This window comes from Musa acuminata, chromosome BXJ2-3, assembly GCF_036884655.1.
Source record: "Musa acuminata AAA Group cultivar baxijiao chromosome BXJ2-3, Cavendish_Baxijiao_AAA, whole genome shotgun sequence".
NCBI lineage: Eukaryota > Viridiplantae > Streptophyta > Magnoliopsida > Zingiberales > Musaceae > Musa > Musa acuminata.
In genome coordinates this window covers 3,744,212-3,765,084 of record NC_088340.1, presented here as the reverse complement: position 1 = coordinate 3,765,084, position 20,873 = coordinate 3,744,212, and the positions used below count along the sequence as shown (strand labels likewise).

The following is a 20,873-nucleotide window of genomic DNA, read 5'->3' as shown; positions in this document are numbered from 1 at the left end:
TAGGAAAGAATGCCACAGCTTTAGGGAGGTTGGTTTGACTTGAATTTCTGGAACACATTGTTGTCTTTTAGCTTGTTCTTCCATTGTTTTACTGTATTGCACAGATCTCAAAGAAGGTTAAAGGAAATATAAGTTTGTGCAGGTCATGGTGTACACATCTGCAGAAGCTTCTTAAATTATTTTGCCAGTAAGAACCTTTGTTTGACCAGATCTTAAGAAGATAAGAACAACTGCTCGGTTACAGGTAAGAAACCTTAGTGATGAAATTGTGTTCAGAGTAGAATAGTTGTGCTAAATGTTGGTGAACAAATGTGTCATGACTTTATGAGTTAGCCTGGTCCATGGGTCGATATCGGGAATCTTCTGTTGGTTGAGCTGGATGCCGAAGTCGATCAAGCCTTGGGATGCTCCCTTTGCTGATTCTCAGGTTGGCGTGCGGGGGTATCAAACAACTTCTTGGTACAAATTTTGACTTGACGTGTCTTGGATCGAAAATATACCTTATCAGTAAACTTCAGAGGTGAAGGCTTCTACAAATTATCTGGTGCAAGTATAAATACCGGGAGAATGACTATGTATAAATATTTGAATATATCACAAAGGAGGGAGACTACAAAAGTTAATGTTGCAATGAGTTCATGCTGTGCAACATGAACTCAACATTAAGCTATTATACAATTGGAGAGGTAAGTTTTCCCATTGCAATTGGAGATGTATAAGACTGTGATATAGGATTAAATAATTTCTCCTTTTAAAAAAAATATTCTTATTCCGATTTATTATAAATAATATATGAAAACTATAATTATTTCTTTTTTCAAAACGCTCGAAAATATTTTTGTTTTTGTTTCTAAATCAATAATGATATTTTTAAAAAAATTATTTTATTTGGTGTTGGATCCATTTGTTTCGGCTATAATATTCTTTAATAATTTGATTATGTTTTGGTGAAGGTTTTAATCTTTTCAAAAACATTATATAAGAATAATTATTTAAAATTTTAATTCAGGAAGCGGATGGATGGAGCAGAGGAGAGAAATGATGACCAGGAAAAGGAGATGAGGCCGGGACGGAGGCGCGGTCGTGGCGGCGGACGGGCGACTTCTTAGGGAAGCACCGCGTTTGTCGGCCGTCATCCCCCGGCTCGACCAAGAGATCCCGTTCTTCCAGGTCCTCTTCTTGGCTCCTCTTCTACCTGCAGTTACAATTAATTAGTGACCCGTCAATTGCTCGGTCGTCGTATTCACCATACGCATTTGCCGATCGCTCCTATTTACTTCCCCTATCAAGTTGCATCGGATCTGCCGATGAGACAATTTTTAGATGATTACGATTCCCAAACAATGGAACTCTGATACTATGGCCGTCTGTGATATGTTATAGTCAAACTGACTAGACTATGACGCACGATTAATTAGAAGGTAGCGAGGAGTAGAAAGGGAAAACGTATGCGATTTTGATCAAATGGTGTTGTGTCCCCATGGGTCATCAATCACTTTGGATGGGTTTCTTAACCCAGAAGTTTTGAGATCCCAGCAATATTAGCAGCATGTAGTGTTGGGTCCTCGATGAAAGGTCTTTTCTTTCTGCACTATGCACCAAGATTCGGTTTGTAGGCTACTGATCACATTACAACAGAATCTGAGACAGACATGCTCTTTGTTTTCGGATAATAACTCGACCGCTTGAAGGTGGTAAAGAATGATCTCTTTTTCTTTTCCTATGAAGACGGAGATGTTTGTAGGATAGTCATGGCTGATGGGAAACATATTTCTGGCTTCATCCTCGGAGGGTTCATAATAGAGGCCCCAAAAATTAGACTGAGTACAGCCTACCATTTTGTGGTTTTTTGAGAAACAATGCTGCACTTGGGTATGTGTCGCTTTTTGAATACATAAGGGCCCAATTCTAGTTTTCTATATGCAGCAAACTGCACCTTCTGAAATAAGACTGATGGAGAGGTCACAATTTTCAGGACCATGGGGCATAGATTATACTGCTAATGAATGCAAAATAACATGGTGCATCGTAAGCCTTATAAGAGGAATTGGGTTGATTATCATACCATGATGTGCCATAGTTTAATCAGAGGAATTGTATTACTTCTGACCATTGCAAGCCAATATTTTAATTGGATGATTTGTATTACCTTCCACACTTCCCCAATTTCAAGGCAATGTTTTAATTGGAGAATGCATCTGGATTATTCTCACCCTTCCCCCATTGCAAGGCAGTGTTAAGGAAGTATACTACCAACTTTCCAAGGTGCTACATTGAGATTTATGAATACTTGTACAATTCTCCAAATTGCTCGAATAAAGCTCAGAAAATTTTAGAAGATTGTTTACCAAGATTTGTCCTACATTAGTACCCTGGGTGCATTATCGTTTAGCAAATTGTGAAAGTCAGATAGATATGTGATCGTAGACCCAAAGTTTCATGTTTAGAAAATTTGAAAACTCATTCGAAAGGATTTTCTGTGTAGAGGAAAATGGTGCTTAGTAACATGATTCATGTCGATGCTGATCCATCTAACTCTCTTCTCATTGTATGATGTTTTGTCATCATGTCTTATTTGTTATGTAAATGGATATGTTTATATTAGGTAGAGAAAGTTTAATAGATCGATGATTGAATCCTGATGGTGATGATGAATAATACTATTGGAGTTAGGCTATTCAATGTGGCATTCAGTGATTTCAGGTTGCTTAGCTATCTGTGGACGCTAGTGCCATTCAGGACTGCATCGGCATCAAATTAGTCTGCGTTCTGAATTTATGGAAGTGCATGTATCATTTCTCTTATAAGGGTTACAGGGCTGAGAGATTTCTTTAAATCAGTGTACTGCACCAAAACATCAGAAATGAGCATTTCTGTGTTTTGTTTATGCATGGAGGAACTAAATGAACTTGAAACTATGGACCTTTCGTCTGCAACGTGCAATGAGTAAGTGATTTCCATGGTTTTCTTGTCCTGAATTTGCACTTTCCTACTCAGATGTATATTGACATTCCTGTTTCATTGATGGTATCTGCAGAATTTTATTGAGCACCGACGAGGAACCTGATGCCTTCCCTCCTGTGTGACCAAGCGAGGATCAGATGGCTGATTATGCACCATATAGTCTCACGTTTATAAGATTTAAAAGAGTCGGATGACATATATTGGTCTAACTCACGACTTAATATGTTTAGACATGGATTGAATTGATGTCAACTCTGATATTTGACTCTAACTCATGCTCAATTTTAAGGACACTCATGTTTGTGCACAAAGTTATTGTCAACGACAAAACCATATTTTTAATGCCATTTCATAGAATTTCTGGATCTCAGTACAAAGTTTTGCTCGTCATCGTTTACTGGTTGACTGTATTGATAAATAATGTCTGATGGCAAATCGATGCGACTATGCATGCACTCTGTCTCTCTGGTTATGATTACTATCTTGCTAACCGTATGTGATGGCAACTCAATGTGAGAATGCATGTGCTTTGCCTTGTAATTCTAGCCATGGCAAATCATGAACGCTCCCCTGGTAAATGTAACATCTCGATTTGGTTGGAATTGAATTGATTTATAAGAATTGAATGGTGTACTAACATTGACTCCGACTTTGGTACTTTGAACAAGTGATTTGACTTAATAATTTAAGTTGATGTAGGATTTTAGAACAGCTTTTAAATTATTAGTTAAGTATTTTGGATAAATAATTTGAATTTATCAAGCTAATTAAATAGATGGAGTTACAATTGTACTTGATTAAGACATTAATTATTGTACCAAATTGTGAAGGGTGTCCTCATAATTTATTGGATGGTTTCCCATTTGCAAGCGAGCCGTGAAAAATTCGAATGCCTGAGACTTCGTTCCACGAATGGCCACAAGCAGCAGCAGCAGCGCCAACCGAGTTGAGCACCGCCGGTTGGTGGGTGGACGACTACATTTCATGGTGATGATGGCTCTTCCGTGCCCACCTGAGTGAGAATGGGAGGCAGCGCACCGCGGCGCCCGCAGCGTGCACGGACCACGTCCTCGAGACACGACACGAGCATCCCACCGACGACCGACCCCACCACCACGGCCCACCCTGTCCTCCATGTCTCCCCCGTCTCTCCCCTGCCGCTCATGCTTGGGCTCATCGCATCCAATAATAATTGGCACTGCACAGTCTTGATCGCCTCACATGCAGCTTTCATCAGAGATAATAACGCTCGGAAAAATGGAGGTGTTCCAGGTGAGATTGGCATCGCTTTCTGCGTGCTTAATCAAACCATCACCGTCTTCGAACACTGCGGCTTCGAGCAGCCTGTGAGCCACCGGCGCCACGCATGCCCGTGGCCACGTCCATGGCAAATACACGCCACGTCCATGGCGACGCATGTACGAAAAATGGCCTCTCAGCCAATCTTAGAAAGAGTAGTCCATGCTTATAATAGTATGGCATTGACAAGATCCTGTCACATAGAGATGTAAACGCAGCAAGGAAAGCTAATCCGAGCAATAATACTTGCTCCGATGCATTGCATAAGCGAACGACGACGAACAAGGGCGAGAACAAAAAGAATATCTAGTTGTAATGATCAATTAACAAAGAAGAAGGAATTGGAGGAAGATATAGGGAGAAGAGTAGCAGAGAGACGAGTTTGCCGCGCGCGATCAGTAGTAGGGTATCACCGGCGGTGGTGGCGAAGCATACGACACGCCCACAACAGGGGGTAGTATTGGCGGCGCAGGCTCCTCGTGGCGCTTGGGCGGTGCTGGTGGCGGTGGCAGTTCTGACGGTGGTGGAAGCGACGGCGGGGGAGATTGCTTTGGTGTAGATGGCAGAGGAGATGGATGTTCATGCGGAAGAGGAGGAGATGGCTTCACCACGGGCGGCGGAGGTGGTGGTGACGACGAATATTCCATTGGCGGAGGAGCATACTTGGGCAAAGGCGGTGACGAGTACCCTGCTGGTGGTGGTGGAGCTTGCCATGGCTTTTGTGATGGCGGTGCAACTGGAGGAGAAGTATATGTCGGAGGCTGAACAGGGACAGGAGACGGCGTTGGATAATACTGCGTTGGAGGTGAGACAGTTGTGGGTGGCGATGGGATGTGGGGAGGCTTTGCTGGTTCGTAGCCGTGCGTAGGAGGGGCAGGTGGTGGTAAAGAAGCATGGTAGCCCGATGGTGATGGCGGCGGCGATTGCTTCGGCGAGTATGACGGTCGTGGCGGGGGGTGGGATCTTGTGGAAGGCGATGATTCGTACTGCGGCGGCGGTGGCGATGCTCGCTTAAAGTAGCCTCGACTCTTGCCCCCGACCGGAGCCGGCGGCGGCGGTAGCTGCCGTCTCCTAGAAGCATACTTCGGCGGCCGCATAGGGGAAGGCGGCTTGGTGTAAGGGGACGGCACGGCGCCGCCACTCCAGCACTTCGACTTGCGGCAGTCGAAGGGATGCGAGGCCGCGGAGGAGCACTGCTTGGGAGAGCGCTGGTCCGGCAGGCCGGGGATGCAGTTCACCTTGCCGTCGAACGCCACCGCCCTCCCGGCGCGCCCGCAGGACGGCGGCTGGCCGGTGAAGAAGTTGTAAGAGTAGGTGAAGTTCTGGAGGCTGGGGAGGTCGCAGACGCCCGGGGGGATGCGCCCGGTGAGGCGGTTGTGCGCGACGTCCAGCTGCTCGGCGCTCTGCATGCCGGCAACGGACTCAGGCAGCGGGCCCTGGAGGCGGTTGAAGCTGACGTCGAAGACGGTTACGCGGCGGAGCAGCCCGACCTCGAGCGGGATGCAGCCGGTGAGGTTGTCATTGAGGAGGATGATCTCGTTAAGCGTGTTGGCCATGCCGCCGATGGAAGAGGGGATGCACCCGCCGAGGTCGTTATTGGCGAGGACAAGGACGGAGACGGGGGAAGAGCCCAGGGTGGCGGGGATACCGGCACGGAGGCGGTTGGAGTTGAGGAAGATGGCGTCGAGGGGCCGCTCAAAGAGCCCCGGAGGGATGGGCCCCTCGAAGTCGTTGAAGCGGAGGTCGAGGTAACGGAGGGCCGGCAGGTGGAGCACCACCTCGGGGAACTTGCCGACGAAGCGGTTGTTGCTGAGGTCCAGCTCAAATAGCAGGCGCAGGCGGCCGAAGGTGGGGGCCACGGTGCCGCAGAAGCGGTTGGAGTTGAGGTGGAGGAGGGCGAGGTCGGAGAGGAGACCGAGCTCCTTTGGGAGGTACCCGGCGAGGTCGGCGTGGTTGAGGTCGACGCCGGCGACGACGGTGAGGTAGGGATCGTCCGGGGAGGCGGCGCAATAGACGCCGAAGTAGGAGCACACGTCGGGGCCAACCCAGTTGCCCGTCAGGTTCTGCGGGTCGGAGAAGATGGCGGTGCGCTTCCACGTCTGCAGCGCAATGTAGGCGTCTCTCAGCCTCGAGTTCGCGAACTGGAAGCTCGGGTCCACCGCCAAGCTCACACCGCTGCCCTCCATGGCCTCGTCCTCTCCCTCATTCACCCCAAGCACAGCAACAGCAGCCGACAAGAGGAAGAAGACGAGGCAGGGAACGAAGAAGAAGAGCTTGATAGGGGCCATCTCATCTCCCCTCGCTAACCGAGCTCTGAGAGAAAGAAACCAAATCAAAAACAGCTGCCTGTGTGTGCGTTTGTGAGAGAGAGAGAGAGAGAGAGGGGCCAAATCACATGGATGACGGAAAGGACGAAGGTGAGAGACTACGTCGGGATGTCTGCCTTGCCTCTCTCTCTCTGCTCCTTGCTCACCTCCCCTATTAAATGCACTGCCGCGACTGTGACTTTTATCCTCTTGTATGAAGACTAGCGCTGTAACAGTAACACTGGGATTGGGACTCAAGTTGGACTTCGAGAGTTACCGGAGAGGGACACAGAAGGAAGAAGTGTAGGATCACCAACGTACAGCTGCCATGTCTTTTAGCTTCAGAAACCAGGAACAGCGAGACCACGGTCCAAGCAAGCTCATCCCTCCCCCGAGAGTTCCAGCTAAGGCTGGCCCTCGCCACCCTTCCATGTCTCTTCCCTCCCCTTCTTTATTGAGTCGGTGCCTGACACCTGCTGTTCCCGGGGGATCTCTCCATGGGTCGGATCCACCCAATCACCTCCTTTTTCCGTGTGTGAGGGATTCATTTCCCCCTCATAATTACTACACCAAAGCTCGTTTTAGGTCGCGTCTTCCTCCCTGGTCAAGCCATTTCTCTAAGCTGCCTTGCCGTCCACATGCTACATGCATGTGAAGCAATAAATTAAAGCGAGCCCGACAGGGGAGCAGAGTGAACCACTTTGTATTCTTCCACAGGTCACACCCACGGAGGGCACCGGAGGGAAAGGAGGGGTGAAAGAAGCTGCCGAGTGCAGTCTTCTCTCCCAATCGATGCCGAGTGCTGGCAGGGATTACTTGCTATCTCAGGGGAAGAAACGAATCCACGTTCTCTCCTCGGACGCAAAGGGAAGACGAAGTGATATTAAAGGCGCTTTTGCTTTGACCTCTGCTCTGCTCCGCGGCCGTCTCCAGCAAGCAATGGACAAAAGCAAGCAGCATCATTGAGGGTGAACGTGCAGCAGCAGCCCACATCAAAAGGGTCGAAGTGTGTTCATCGCATCACATGGCTGTTAATATTAATTCTCAGCAATCATTTCCTACCAAATCTTCGTATTAACACGCCGATTACATGGTTGCTTGCAGAACTTCACATCCATGGATTGCCTCCATGAATCTGTGTGACTCTGGAGATTGAGCTGCAAAAACCCACCAGAATCTATCAATTGCTCCAAGCAAACTACAGAGTTCCACAGTGCTGCTTCGATGTACACAAAAGTGGGACAGGACAACAGCTCACGAGACAACACGATGAGCCGAGAGTTATATGCCTTTATTATGTGCCGGGAAGATGGCTCTCCATGTATCTGTCATAGATAATGGCACATCCAAAGGGGACCTCTTTGCTCATCTACTCATCCGACCACTATTTGTTTTCTCTCAAACGTCAGGAATCTGTGCTGGGATTTGATCTGCTCCTGTAATAGTTTTAGATTGTCACTCAGCCTGATCATAATTGAATCTCTTCAGTGATCAGAAAACAGCTGGGTGAGCTGACTCGAACCGGATAAACGAAGAAGGTGATGTAAGAACAATCCAATGTAAAAAGAGAACAAGCTGTTCACTCCAAAGCAGAACCTGCTTTACATGTTTCCAGCTTTCACTCTACCTGCTTTCTTCACAAAGTCGTGATTGACAGCATATAAAAAGACCGGAGGAAAGAGTAAATGAAGTGCCAGTGATTTCTCTGCATCGATTCATTGAATACTATGTATGTATGTATATACATATAAACCATATGGAGCTTCAAGTAAGACTGAAGCATTGGCTATTTCAAATACTGATGTGAAAGGAGGAGAGAAGAAGCCAAAGACCAAATAAAAAGGCTGTCATAGTAACATCTGTGAGCTCTAGCTGTGCCAAATCAATCTTTTGAGTTCTACTTCAAAGGTGTCATCCTTTTTCCTGCACATGCCAACAAGAATTCATAGAGGATCACCCCCTCCTTGTACATATGCAAACAAAAGATGCCATGGACTACTCTAGAAAAAGAGATCCCCTTGAAAAATCTGTCAGAAAAGCTTATGTTTCAGCTTTAGATCCAAGATGAGGGTGAAACTTTTGAATTAATGACTGCCAACTTTTACCCTTCTTTTTCTCTTTGCTTTCTTTTCCTGTATTATAAGAAAATTTGCCCTGCAAATAGGGGAAAAGGAGATCTGCATTAAAGTAGGCATGAACCATGAAACTCCTAATGATAGTAGGAACAAGCAAAGATTTCTACAATCTATCCTTCTGTGTCTCTGAAATGGGCTGCTGAACAATAGATGAAACAGTAATTTGAATCAGACTCTGCAAATTTAATTCACATTCAGGAAAGTAAAAGGATTTTGGCCCACGTAAACAAAATGGAATTATGAACATTGAGCCCAAAACTACGACAACCAAGAAATTGGGCCGAGCAATTTCGGCCCACGTAAGTGATGCTTATAAGTTGGGTCAAGATTTCACTGCAGTGTGAAGTCAAAGCCACCGTCAAATCCAACCAAACATAGAAATCTATGGCTGTAGTGAAGAAGAAAGAGAAAAAATAATTTATTTTTGAATTATATAATATTATGTCTCATAAAATAATTCTGATAATTTAATTCTGTGGGAGCCACAAAATGCTTTCTGCATGTCGATATGCTTCCGAAATCTTGCACAATTAATTACTGTCACGACCTACCAAGAAATAGCAATCGTAATGTGGCCAACCAATTATGACTAATTAGCCCCTCTACTTTCACACTATCTACATGAAATTGTTCCCATTACATTGTTTTTCTTTAAATATCTAAAGAAGACGCACTTATTCAAAGTCAACTTTAAGACCTATTAATCGTTGAGTAATGCGATTGTGATCATAATCATACCAAAAAGTAAATTAATTAGAAATTTCTCTTGCAAAAAAAAACATATTTGATAAATCAAATCAGTGATTTTTGTATTTATCCTTTTAATTTTGAATTTATCGCATATTTGTACAAAAATATATCCGCTAATAATAATAATAATAATAATAATAATAATAATAATAATAATAATAATAATAATAATAATAATAATAAGAAAGGGGTAAATATGTAATTTTGGTATTTGTTTATATATATATATATATATATATATATATATATTATAAAGTATAAGTAAATACGCAGTATATATTGGTGTGAGTGGTACGAAATTTCAACGCCATCGAAATGTACGCGGAGTTGCTCGGACGCACGACCAAACCGCTGGTTGCGGGAGACCGTTAGCCTTCGCGTCGCCTTCAAACACAGGAAATGCCGCAGTTTAATGCAAGCGGTAGGGGGATACGAAAACGACGAAGCAGGCGAAGAAGGAAGCATTTCCCACCAAAGCAAAGGAGAAGAGAACGACCGCTTCCAAGATTCCACCTAGGGTCATCGCAACTCAAAGAATTGTACCCTCTCCCCTTCCCCCCCCCCCATCCCCCTTTGTCCCACCACCTGCTCTCTCTCCGCTCTTCTCTGCTTCGTCTTCTGACCGCCCGCGTCTGACTCCCTTCCTATGTTCTTCTCACTGCTCGCCTTTCTAACGTTCAACCTCGAGGAAACTTCCTTCTGCACTCTTGGTTTTCTCACAGAATTAGTCAACCTTAGGATCGGCACAAAAGAGAAGGCGATACGTTTTCATTTCGGAATCAAGGAAATGAGCGGGAAGCTGCGGGTCGGCTTCGATTCGCAAACGTCTTCGAAGGTTATCATCCACCATTTCCATTTTCTTTGTATACCGCTGTTGATGTTTTCGTTTTCTTGGGATGTACCTACTTTGCATTGATCTTCTGAATTTTCATGCCTTGAGGTGCGAATGGGTTAAAGCAATTTCGCTTCTTTCTTCTTCTTTGGCTTATTTCTTGTCTTCCTTATTTGAGTAGCCTCACTGGTTCATGAGGGAAGTCCTGCAACCCTTTGTGTTGAGGATGAGTTGAGGCTAAGAATTGGATTCTTTCCCAACTTTACACTAGGCATCAATCACCAAACATGTGTATCATTTAAGGTATCCAGCATTGGCTTTAGAATTTTCATTGTGGGTTTGATTTCTTGTGTGTTGCATGAATTACATATTGTTTTGTCTCCCTGCTAAAGACACTGCAATTGGAGTTTCTGCAGTAATTGGTGTTGTTTGCATTAAAGTCGATATTACTTAGCGCTATCTTCACTTAACAAGTGGGTGAAGGTATCTGATTCCACAGACTGGCTGGTCTAAAGAGCAGAATGAGAATAACTTATTGCTTGCTTACTTCCTTTAAAGGAGAGAAATTGGTATATGTTAGGCAATTAAGGTCATAAATGGATGAACACTATGAAGAAGGGATTCTGTACTTCAAAATTGTCACAAAAAACAGCTCATTGAATATTTAGGGGATGGATTGAATGAGATATCTAGAAAAGGGAAGCATGGTTCTTCGAGACATCATTTTTGAAGAGGCATTCAGATTGTTGTCTGTAACATCTATAGGAGCAGGTAGCTGACTTAACTGGTCATGGGCCTCTTGACTTTTGGGAAAAAGAAACAGGGCTTGTTGACATTTGATCATCAAATATCATTGCAGAGCAACCAAAACCATGAAAACATATATGAAGATTGAATTAGTAGTGCGTAACTCCATGATTTAGATAGCAAGGAAAGGTAAAGGTAAATTCGGTCTTCGAAGGTTGAATAAAAATGCTTTTATATGGAAGCTTAAAAAAATTCAATGAAGCGCAAAATGAATCCAATAGGCTTGTAGCACAAAAATTGTTGTGCAGAGTGGCAGAGCAAAAACATTAAGTTAGATCAGTGTTAGTAGGATGAGCTTTCAGGACTCGGATGACCATATAGAAACTATCATGTGGATGAGGTTCCATGAACCAGAAACAGGTCACAAGAACCTAAGAGTTTGGGGACAAGGAGATTACTCCAACAAGTGTGTCCTGCATAAGAGTAAGTATGCATGGATTGAAGTGCTATTGGATTGGAATTTTGATCTCGGATTCCATGTACAAATGACTACATTTTCCTTCTTATTCACCAAAAGCTGCCAAAGAAGAAGCTTCTTATGCATGTTCATCTTATGCCAATTTGCTCCCTTGTTTATCATGTCATTTATAAGTTGAGTCCGAGAAATTTACTGATGATAGTCCTCGAGTCCGAGATCTTCACTGATCATAGTCCATTATGTCTGCAGTGTCGTTGTTCCTCTTCATAATCAATCTTTCTTTACAGATGGACAAAATTGATGAAAAACCTCAACTGGGCATAGTTCACTCTCACTTTGAAGTGAGTTTTCTTATGCTTATTCCATAGAACCTCCTCCATACTGCCTTTTCTCCATGTCTATGATGAAATGTATATTGCAGTACTTCAACTGTAGATCAACAAAATTTTAACGTATCAACAAAAAAGGAAATTAACCCTGCATATATGATTTTATGAGCTTAAATTATTTAATTCATGAAAGTCTTTTGTTTGTTGCTTATGCTTATATGTTAATTGGTTCATCACACAGATGGGTTCTATGGATGGTAGATCAGACCATGAATTTGAAGATGAAAGCCTTGTTAGCCCCATGGAACTCACAAAAATGACTAATGGTCTGACTGGAATTCATCATGGTTCCTTCTCTGCTGTGGAACAACAGAAAAGTATCGACAACATCAATACCAGCTTGTTGAGGAGCTTAAAAGTAATACTGTTTACATCCAAGATAAATATATTGATGCCTTGTGGACCTTTAGCAGTCGTGATTCATCATTTGACTGAGGATCAAGTTAGTTGATTTTCTCTAAACCTTTTTTATTTCAGTTGTTGATGTTTTCTGTAGGAACATATATAAACAATTATTTTTTATTTATGATTTATCTTGTGGTAATATTTTTTTGGAATTTAGGGATGGGTGTTCTTTCTGAGCTTGCTGGGCATTATTCCATTGGCAGAGCGTTTAGGTTTTGCCACAGAGTACGATGCTTAGTATTCTATTATTAACGTGATAGATAAGCTATTATTTCCTCAATTCATTTATGCAGCATCATAAGTTAGCAATCTGATACAATTATGTTCTTGCCATGATGCAGGCAGCTAGCACTTTTCACAGGACCAACAGGTAGTATTTTGTTCCTTGCAGATTTAAGGCTCGCACTTTTGGTATTTTGGGACAGCAATAATCGAAGCCACTTGTAGTATTTAAACAACTAAAACATACATACTAAACAGTCCTGATAATTACTAGCTTTTTACTAAACTGCTTATCATTGGATTTCATTATTTGATGGACATCTCCATAAATTTTTAATTTGTTGTCTTTGATTTTAATGAAAGTTGGTCAAACATAATTAATCAATTTAATGAGCTGCATAAAGTAAAACTAGATCAAGCTACTTCCTAGTCAAACTGACCATCCATCCGGTGATCCTACTCGACGAATTGGTTAGTTACGATGACTGAGACCTAATTCTCTGCTGGCCATTATAGTTCTCATCTAGTGAAATGGTATTTAGCTTCCTTAAGAATACATGAGAGCCAGCATCTCTTTGCTTGCATCATAACGAGTTTTAAGCATAAATTTAGTTATGGTTCTTTTGAAGCACTCAATACTGGATGACCATCTACACAAGGATTGCCATTTCATGGAAAAATAGGATGTCAATAGTTTTTTGGCATGGTACAATTTTTGTGGCATGCTGGTTGGCACATATTTGTACCGGCGAGCGCAACCTAAAAATTGGCCTAATTATATATGGCCATCTTGGCACAATTCGGGATGATACCTTCCAAGTCCATTCTGGCACGGTAAGATCTGAAAGTCCCAATATGTATCAATCAACATGATAGTGAACTGTTGTATGCTAAATCTATCTTCTGGCATTTGTTCAATGTTGTAAGAGTTTATTATGCACAATCCAAGGAAACAAGCTTGGAACTTTGCAGCTCAGGTAATCCAAATTCAAGAGTACTCGATGATGCTAATGTGATCAAATTTTCCTAATGTAACTAAAAAAGGATTAAATCTGAGAGTTTTTGTCTTCAATGTCATTTATCTAGAACAAATTACGCCTGCCATTACTCAAACCAGAGGGGCAGAAAATGGCCTGTTCTGTGCAAGGATAAATATTTTGCACATTTCAATAACTGTTAGTAATAGTTTCTGCTTTTGCATATATGCAGCCCCTTGTTACATGCTCACCCGGATGATGAAGAGTTTTGTTCTAACACTAGCAAATACACACATGCAGTGGGAGGCCTTCTGAATGCTACTTTTGGAAATGCAACAGAGATGATAATATCGGTCCATGCACTAAAAGGTGGAATGATACGGGTCGTTCAACAGTCGCTACTAGGATCCATATTGTCAAATATGCTGCTGGTTCTTGGTTGCGCATTCTTCTGCGGAGGGATTGTTTTTATGAAGAAGGACCAAGTCTTCGATAAGGTACTGTTATTTGATTACGGGACTGTGCTGTTTAATTATGAAGGTCACAGTGATTGTTACTACTCTGTGGCAGGCAGCTGCTGTAGTGAACTCTGGCTTGCTTCTGATGGCAGTGATGGGCTTGCTCTTCCCTGCTGTTCTCCATTACACACACTCTGAAGTACATTACGGCAAATCAGAATTAGCCCTTTCAAGGTTTAGCAGCTGCATAATGCTTGTGGCATATGCCTTTTACCTTGTTTTCCAGCTAAAAGGTCATAATGAATCCTACGAGCGGGTCAATGAGGTTAGTTCTTCATCCAGTTTTCGCAATATCCTTCCGTTCTTCTTGATTTTTTTCTTGGCATTTCATCCTGATAACTATGGTGGTTTTAGATTGATACAAGTGTATTCTCTATGATACAGTTTGTTTCTTTGGCATATAGCTGCTGCTTCTGGAAAAAACTTAAACCTTTTTATTTTTCTCAAATTGAGTTTTTTCTCTGCTAAATCTGATCTATAATGATCTCCAACATAAGATTTTAGGATACCATTGGTGAACATTATATAGGATCAGAGATTTTTTTTCCTAAAAAGGTCACATGTTTTTCTTTTATAATTTGGAAACTCAATTGTGCAGAAATGATCTCCAGTTGATGCTAACTCTGGATAAAATTATGCTACATTTTGATGAATTGCTGTTTTGTTCAGTTATTTTTTCGACATTTATTTCCTGGTTTTATTTGATCTTCCATCTTCAGTTGTGCATTCTTACACAACATGGCATTTTTCATTCTTCGGTTCTAAAATTAAATTTAACTGAAGGAAGGAGGTCAAAATGAAGGGGGTACAGATGATGAAGAAGTTCCTGAGATTTCCAAATGGGAAGCCATCATTTGGCTTGCAATTTTGACTGGTTGGATCTCAGTGCTCTCCGACTACTTGGTTGATGCCATACAGGTTTGTATTTTGCTTTTCTACTCCTTAATTCTTTTGCTGAAGTTTGATTTTAGAGTGTCACTGTGTAAATTAGTACAATAAGTGCACTGCATGTTCCAAGAAAATTATACATGATCTTCTTGGTCATGTAGCTTTGTACTTCCTTCAAATGTAAATGACTTCACCTTTTATTTGCACATTATATTTGTTAAAATAAGTCAAAATTTCAAGAAAAATCTGGCAAGAGTCTCACCTAATAGACCAGGAAATGTAGATTGCATTCTTTCTACTGTTTCATTACCTCTTCTCACCATTGTTTAATGACCTGTTGTCACTGCATCCATGATTCCTCTCACAGGGTGCTTCAGCCGCATGGAACATTCCTATTGCTTTCATAAGCGTCATTTTGCTGCCGATCGTGGGGAACGCAGCTGAGCATGCGAGTGCAATCATGTTTGCCATGAAGGACAAGCTCGTAAGGCTCCACATCCCTTAAATCTTCGAAGTTGTACTGCTTGATCATCTTGAGGAAGCTTCTCTATCATCTTTTCTCCAGGACATTTCTCTAGGAGTTGCTATTGGGTCATCAACACAGATATCCATGTTTGGGGTATGCCCAGTAATCATCATCTTTACTCACCATGGACAGCCCAACATATTGTTTTCAGCAGGGTCCTTACGAACAATCTATCTCATGCTATTCCATTGCATGTATTCACCATGCAGATCCCTTTCTGTGTGGTGGTAGGGTGGATATTGGGACGACCAATGGACCTAAATTTCCAACTTTTTGAGACAGCATCACTCTTCATTACAGTATTAGTTGTGGCCTTCATGTTGCAGGTAAGCTTCTGGTTGTACTACAAATGTTAAGAAAAGTAGATTAATCTGTTTCCAGATGGCCTTTCGAAAGCAATCGCAGCAAAATCTCTGGACTATACTAAGATCCAGTAGAATCTAATCATCATTCTTGCTATTTATGATGTGATCACAAGTTGATATGATGGTTTTTGTTCCAGGAGGGTACTTCTAACTACTTCAAAGGTTTAATGCTCGTTCTTTGCTACCTAATAGTAGCTGCCAGCTTCTTTGTACATGTTGACCCTTCTCCAGTCCGTGAGTTCCTCACATCAGTTGCTAGCTTACCATATGCATCAACCAGAAATCAAAATCTATCACACACCGACCGAAAACATTTGATTACTGCTTTTGCTTCAAGCATTCAACACTGCAAATGTATATACTCCTTTGGTCATTCAACACACCTAAACGGCCGAATGGGAATAATTTTTTTGCAGAAGACAAGAAACCCTGAAGATAGCAGGCGGGCATTGTTTCGGATGTGGAACGCAAAAGCTGGTTGCGAGGCATCGACTGTTGCTTTGGGTTCGCAGTTTCAGCAGAGGAGCAGTGATTCCAGTGGATGACGATTTCTTTAGTGTAGAGGAGCTGATCTTTAGTTCCATCGGAGGGCTAAAGATTTAGACATGTATAAAAGGAAAAAATTATACATATATATCTGCAAAAGGTTTTATGCTGACAAGCCATTTAACAAATGGATCTGTTCAACTCTCAGTCTCAAACATAATATCATATCGTCTATTTTTCTGAAAAGGAGTTGAAACGAGTAAGAAACAGTACCCGATACATACCCAAGTACGTCTCTGCACCACTCGAGTTCTTCTGGCAGCCTCTGATGCTGAAATGTTTGAAAACAGGAAAAGCATCAGAGCAACAATCAGAAAATAATTTGTAGCCAAAGAAGGATCGATCTGTAACTTTTTTGACCACGAAAGTTGGATAGAAAACAAAATATCACTGTACAACGATGACAAAGCTCTGTGAAATGACAAGAGAGTAGACACAAATACGCTCAAAAGAGTTTGAAGAAGCTTCATATCACGAGTCGGATGATCCCACTGATCATAGTACATGACATAATGAATCTTGATCGGCGCGAGCACAATCTCTGTTTTCGTTTGTCGACTTACGAAATCCACGAGCACAAATCTAAAGAAAAGCAAATAAAAAGGTAACATAGTGATTAGACAAATAAAGGTTTCAAACTGGGAAGATCGCACAAAACATACCGACACTCCAAGAGCATGTAACGGCATTTAGATTCAATTGTCATAAAAGTCATGGGCAATTAGATTCAATAGTTATAAAGTCGTGGGTGATTAGATTCAATCGATAACATAATCTTGTACAAACAAGAGGCTTGAGCCACAACAATCCCAGATGAACCAAATTGCACCAAAACAAGGGCTCTTCTTCTACCGATCCTTCAGCTCTTGTTCGAAGTCCATTAGTTTCTCACGGATAGGTATCAAAAATGTCCTCAGATCCTTGCATATCTGCATTTTATCTTTGGCTGCCAAATCCTTTTCCTCACTGAGACTCACCTCTACCTGCACGAGCAGACATCATTATGAAATGCTACACTGCAACATTGCTCTGATTTTGTCAGACCATGAATTAATAACAGTTAAGTAAACGCTGCCTAAATCTGTGAATTAGATGATATTCTAGATGGTAGTGATAGGGCATGTACCTGCAGATCCTCAAGTTCACCAAATGAGAACTCAGGGATATCTAAGTGACCTTTGATCTTCTTGTTCTCATTTTGAATCAACCATTCACCTGCTCCACAACTCGATGAGCTTATACCACAAGGCAAAAGAAACAGATCTGGAGTCACCAAGACAAAAGAAGTACTCTACCTTTGAACTTCAAAGTTAATTCGTAGGTATAACCAACTCTCTTCTTATTTCGCACTGTCACAAGAAAAGCCTGCTTGACACAGTCAATAACATAATGCTATGTTAGTAGCTTTTAAGGCATTAGGTGCTTAAGTAATAAAGATAATCAATAAATAAGATAATCAATAAATACTTCAAGATTAAGAAGCAAGAGCATAGAAACCAAGTTCTGCTTGGCCATTTGATACATTATTAAACCAGCTAACCAGATGTCAAAGAAAAACACAGAATGGCACAATATGTTGTGCATTTGCACACAAAGAGAACAGGTAAACAGCCTTAATCATTTCACTCACTATCCTAAAAAGGACAGATTTGAGTTTCATTATTTAATGAGCCAGCATTATTTTTCTTAAATTGAATCAAACCAAACAATGATAATTTTTAAATATATCTGTGATGATTTCTCAATGATTCATCAACTCTTAGTCTGTGAGATACACATGTCAGGGACACAGAGGAACATATACTACATCAGATATTCAATGACATGAGGAAATATTATCAGTCAGTTCAGGCTATCTTGTATAATCTATAGTTGTTTAAGAATTCTGTTGGAGTCATATGTCTGGTGTCTTTCCAGCAAAGGTGTTTCTTGACATTTCATTTATAGAACCATATGATGCCACAAAATATTATTTATAGAAATAAGAGGATCAGGTGCGGGCACATATTCAAGCAAAGAAAGCATAACGGAGAATGCTGATTATCCCATATTTAAGGATATCTAGACCATAAAAGTAGAGCATAGAAACCTAAAACTCAGGAAGAGCTCAAGATCTAAACAGGAGTTCCAGATAGAGTTCCTTTTGGGCCTAATGGCCACAGAATGATTAATCTTACATGTGCTAACTCCATACATAAGGCTTCACACATAGAAAGTAGAACTGTGATAAACAACAACCAAACTGAAATTATGGATTAAATGGTCTTATACTTACATCGCCTGAACATTTGGACACATCATTGATATATGCTTTACCATTAGAGAATTCCAATGAGTCCATCGACTTGAGCAACTCCTGAAATTCAAGATCAAATCCATCTTCATTTTATCAAACAACAAGAGAATAAGGTATTTCAATAGATTCACGCCAACGTACATACTCTTCATCTATGAATTTTGAAGGTTTCGTACCTTTATTCTGTTACTTGCCCATGAATTAAGGTTTCTCTCCTCCCAGGTTCCAGCCTGCAAATTTATCCAAATAATCAAGGCACGCATGAAAAAAGAAACAATACAAAAAAAAAAAATCTTATCTCACAGAGTTTGTGAGCATGCTTTTAGTTTAAATGAGAAGCATCTTAAACTGTCAGCTGATAAAAACAATACCGAGGAAAAATACAATATTTCATAGGATGAAGGCGACCCAACACATTCTCCCACTGTGACCAACCATATCTTACCAAGCAAGATAAGTAAAACATAAGAGATCTAAAATACATATTGTTAGACATATGACATCGACAAATCTATAAATAAATATATCAAAAGGCTTCACTAAATGGAGGGTTAAAACAGTGTATTAATAACCACTAGATTACCTCGATAGACATTGTATTGACCAGAGTTTTGCACACTAGATTTCTTTTTTTTCAGATATATTAATAACCACCTGTAAGTGTGACTGATGACTACAGTAAAAATGAGAATCTATGTTGCTCAATCTTAACGCCATGCTTATTGCTCAAATGTAGGAATATAAGATTACAGCTTAACACGGTGCAAATTTAACATACTGGTACGTATATATGATTCTAAATTAAAATATCTAAAAATATATGTTCCTTACAATTTAAATAATTCTAAATATGCTTATTTTAAATGCGAAAAAGTAATTCCATTTTACTTTCTCTTCTATTTTTATTTTATCTCTTATTTTCTCATCTTTTTCTTTCCTTTTCTTCTTACTTCATATTTTCTGGTCTTTTCTTATCCTTTTTCTGTGCACAATAGAGTAGGTATCGCCATAAGTTCTAAAAAATAGTTCACAGTTAAGCTTGTCTGCTCAAACTTTCAAATGACATAAAAATTAATACTGCTTACAGACGAGCTTCATGTCATGCACACAATCCATCCTTGTCTTATTTTAAAACTAGCGTCAAACCATTAACCCCACGTTACATCACATACCAAAATTAGAACAAAAAAGAAACAAAGAGAAAGCGATGGGGAAGGGACCTGATTCCAGACGGATCCCAGGGTGTTGGGCTGAGGCTGCTTGGAGATGTCATCGGCGGAGAGCTTGCGGGGCACCGGAAGGGGGGCAGCGTCCTCCCGCGTCTCCCTCACCCAGTAGGTGTAGGACGCCTGCTTCTCGGCCACCCCGCCGCCCTCCATACGTAAATCGCCGCTACCCTACCGGATTCGAGGAATCGAAGGCCCGGCGAGAAGATAAGAACCGATCGACGCAAAGAGAAGAAGGAGAACAACGAGATCGGATCGCAAGGACGACCGAGGCGGCTCTCCGACGAGTTTGGGGAAGCGAAGACCCTGGAAGAGACAGGCGAGGATCGTTATAGGCAGGCGCTTGTCTAAATCGGGGACGACTCTTAGCTCCGCATCGGCTAAACCGGGAGGGTTCTCGAAGCTTCCGGGGTCTTCGGAGCCCTTCTCGAGCCGGTACTCTCACACGGGCTGGTGTATACTAGCAGCATCCGCACGTGTCCACTGGAGCCCAACTTGACCTGACCCAATCTATAATTAGACTCAGATCCACGAACCGCATTGCAACGTTATTTGAATTCGGCTCGAATTATTTTCAATCTAACTAAAACTAATTTATTTTAGTAAGTAAATGTGAAATTTAGATTTCAGGTATTATCATCAGCATTATATTATATATATATATAAGAAATTTGATTTCATCCTTTTAAGTGAATTAGATGTCGGTATGACTATTGTTAACAGTTTAATTTTCGCTTACAATGCATTCAAAACAAAATAAGATAATCACAATAATTAAGATAAGATCTTATTGTCTTGTTGAGAGGAAAGAAAGATTTAGTTTGGATTAGAGAGATGAACATAACACGTGATGTTTGAATATAATTTTATTTTATTTTCTGAGAAAATGGAAAGTTAGAGACGAGTGCAGAGTACTCGTCCGCGCAAGTCTCTAAATCTGTGAAAGCTCTGATGCATGCTCTTTAAGATCCAGAGATGATGAAGACTGAGGAACGCAGAGTGCT

General features: G+C 41.5%; 3 protein-coding genes and 1 long non-coding RNA gene across 7 annotated transcripts; 2 read left to right on the top strand and 2 right to left on the bottom strand.

The window, feature by feature from the left end:
* The first annotated feature begins 1,021 nt into the window (after positions 1 to 1,021).
* On the top strand, positions 1,022 to 3,275 carry LOC135606406 (uncharacterized). The gene is made up of 3 exons (XR_010484814.1): positions 1,022 to 1,170; positions 2,704 to 2,946; positions 3,038 to 3,275. It is a non-coding gene; the product is annotated as an uncharacterized LOC135606406 (long non-coding RNA).
* A 1,210-nt stretch (positions 3,276 to 4,485) lies between these two features.
* On the bottom strand, positions 4,486 to 6,877 carry LOC135582011 (leucine-rich repeat extensin-like protein 4). 2 transcript variants are annotated; one of them, XM_065098392.1, is made up of 2 exons: positions 6,693 to 6,877; positions 4,486 to 6,576 (listed from the first exon to the last, which is right to left on the bottom strand). In XM_065098392.1, the coding sequence occupies exon 2, from the start codon at positions 6,549 to 6,551 to the stop codon at positions 4,659 to 4,661; it is 1,893 nt and encodes a 630-aa protein (XP_064954464.1). In that variant the 5' UTR covers positions 6,552 to 6,576; positions 6,693 to 6,877; the 3' UTR covers positions 4,486 to 4,658. The 2 variants fall into 2 exon arrangements, with proteins under 2 accessions (XP_064954464.1, XP_064954463.1); XM_065098391.1 differs by having other exon boundaries at positions 6,659 to 6,876.
* Positions 6,878 to 9,816: 2,939 nt separating this feature from the next.
* Positions 9,817 to 16,513, top strand: LOC103976870 (vacuolar cation/proton exchanger 3-like). Of its 3 annotated transcripts, none has more exons than XM_065098383.1 (12): positions 9,817 to 10,289; positions 12,082 to 12,342; positions 12,463 to 12,530; positions 12,647 to 12,675; positions 13,805 to 14,001; positions 14,075 to 14,287; positions 14,806 to 14,940; positions 15,278 to 15,394; positions 15,476 to 15,529; positions 15,646 to 15,762; positions 15,939 to 16,035; positions 16,218 to 16,513. In XM_065098383.1, the coding sequence occupies exons 1-12, from the start codon at positions 10,101 to 10,103 to the stop codon at positions 16,232 to 16,234; spliced, it is 1,494 nt and encodes a 497-aa protein (XP_064954455.1). In that variant the 5' UTR covers positions 9,817 to 10,100; the 3' UTR covers positions 16,235 to 16,513. The 3 variants fall into 3 exon arrangements, with proteins under 3 accessions (XP_064954455.1, XP_064954453.1, XP_064954454.1); XM_065098382.1 differs by adding an exon at positions 11,761 to 11,852 and having other exon boundaries at positions 10,167 to 10,289; positions 15,939 to 16,513; XM_065098381.1 differs by having other exon boundaries at positions 9,823 to 10,289; positions 15,939 to 16,513.
* A 509-nt stretch (positions 16,514 to 17,022) lies between these two features.
* LOC135606977 (uncharacterized) lies at positions 17,023 to 20,261 on the bottom strand. Its single transcript, XM_065098390.1, has 6 exons — positions 19,864 to 20,261; positions 18,820 to 18,873; positions 18,623 to 18,703; positions 17,643 to 17,712; positions 17,474 to 17,562; positions 17,023 to 17,330 (listed from the first exon to the last, which is right to left on the bottom strand). Exons 1-6 carry the CDS (start codon positions 20,020 to 20,022, stop codon positions 17,196 to 17,198), a joined length of 588 nt encoding a protein of 195 aa, XP_064954462.1. The 5' UTR covers positions 20,023 to 20,261; the 3' UTR covers positions 17,023 to 17,195.
* Between the last annotated feature and the right edge of the window lie 612 nt (positions 20,262 to 20,873).

Coding starts and splice junctions, on each gene's coding strand:
- LOC135606977 (XM_065098390.1), bottom strand. CDS start 20,022: ATGGAGGGCGGCGGGGTGGCCGAGAAGCAGGCGTCCTACACCTACTGG. Junction 18,874..19,863: donor TGGGATCCGTCTGGAATCAG/GTCCCTTCCCCA, acceptor ATAAATTTGCAG/GCTGGAACCTGGGAGGAGAG. Junction 17,713..18,622: donor TGTCCAAATGTTCAGGCGAT/GTAAGTATAAGA, acceptor TGTGTCAAGCAG/GCTTTTCTTGTGACAGTGCG.
- LOC135582011 (XM_065098392.1), bottom strand. CDS start 6,551: ATGGCCCCTATCAAGCTCTTCTTCTTCGTTCCCTGCCTCGTCTTCTTC.
- LOC103976870 (XM_065098381.1), top strand. CDS start 10,101: ATGTTCTTCTCACTGCTCGCCTTTCTAACGTTCAACCTCGAGGAAACT. Junction 14,002..14,074: donor AGGACCAAGTCTTCGATAAG/GTACTGTTATTT, acceptor ACTCTGTGGCAG/GCAGCTGCTGTAGTGAACTC. Junction 14,941..15,277: donor ACTTGGTTGATGCCATACAG/GTTTGTATTTTG, acceptor TTCCTCTCACAG/GGTGCTTCAGCCGCATGGAA.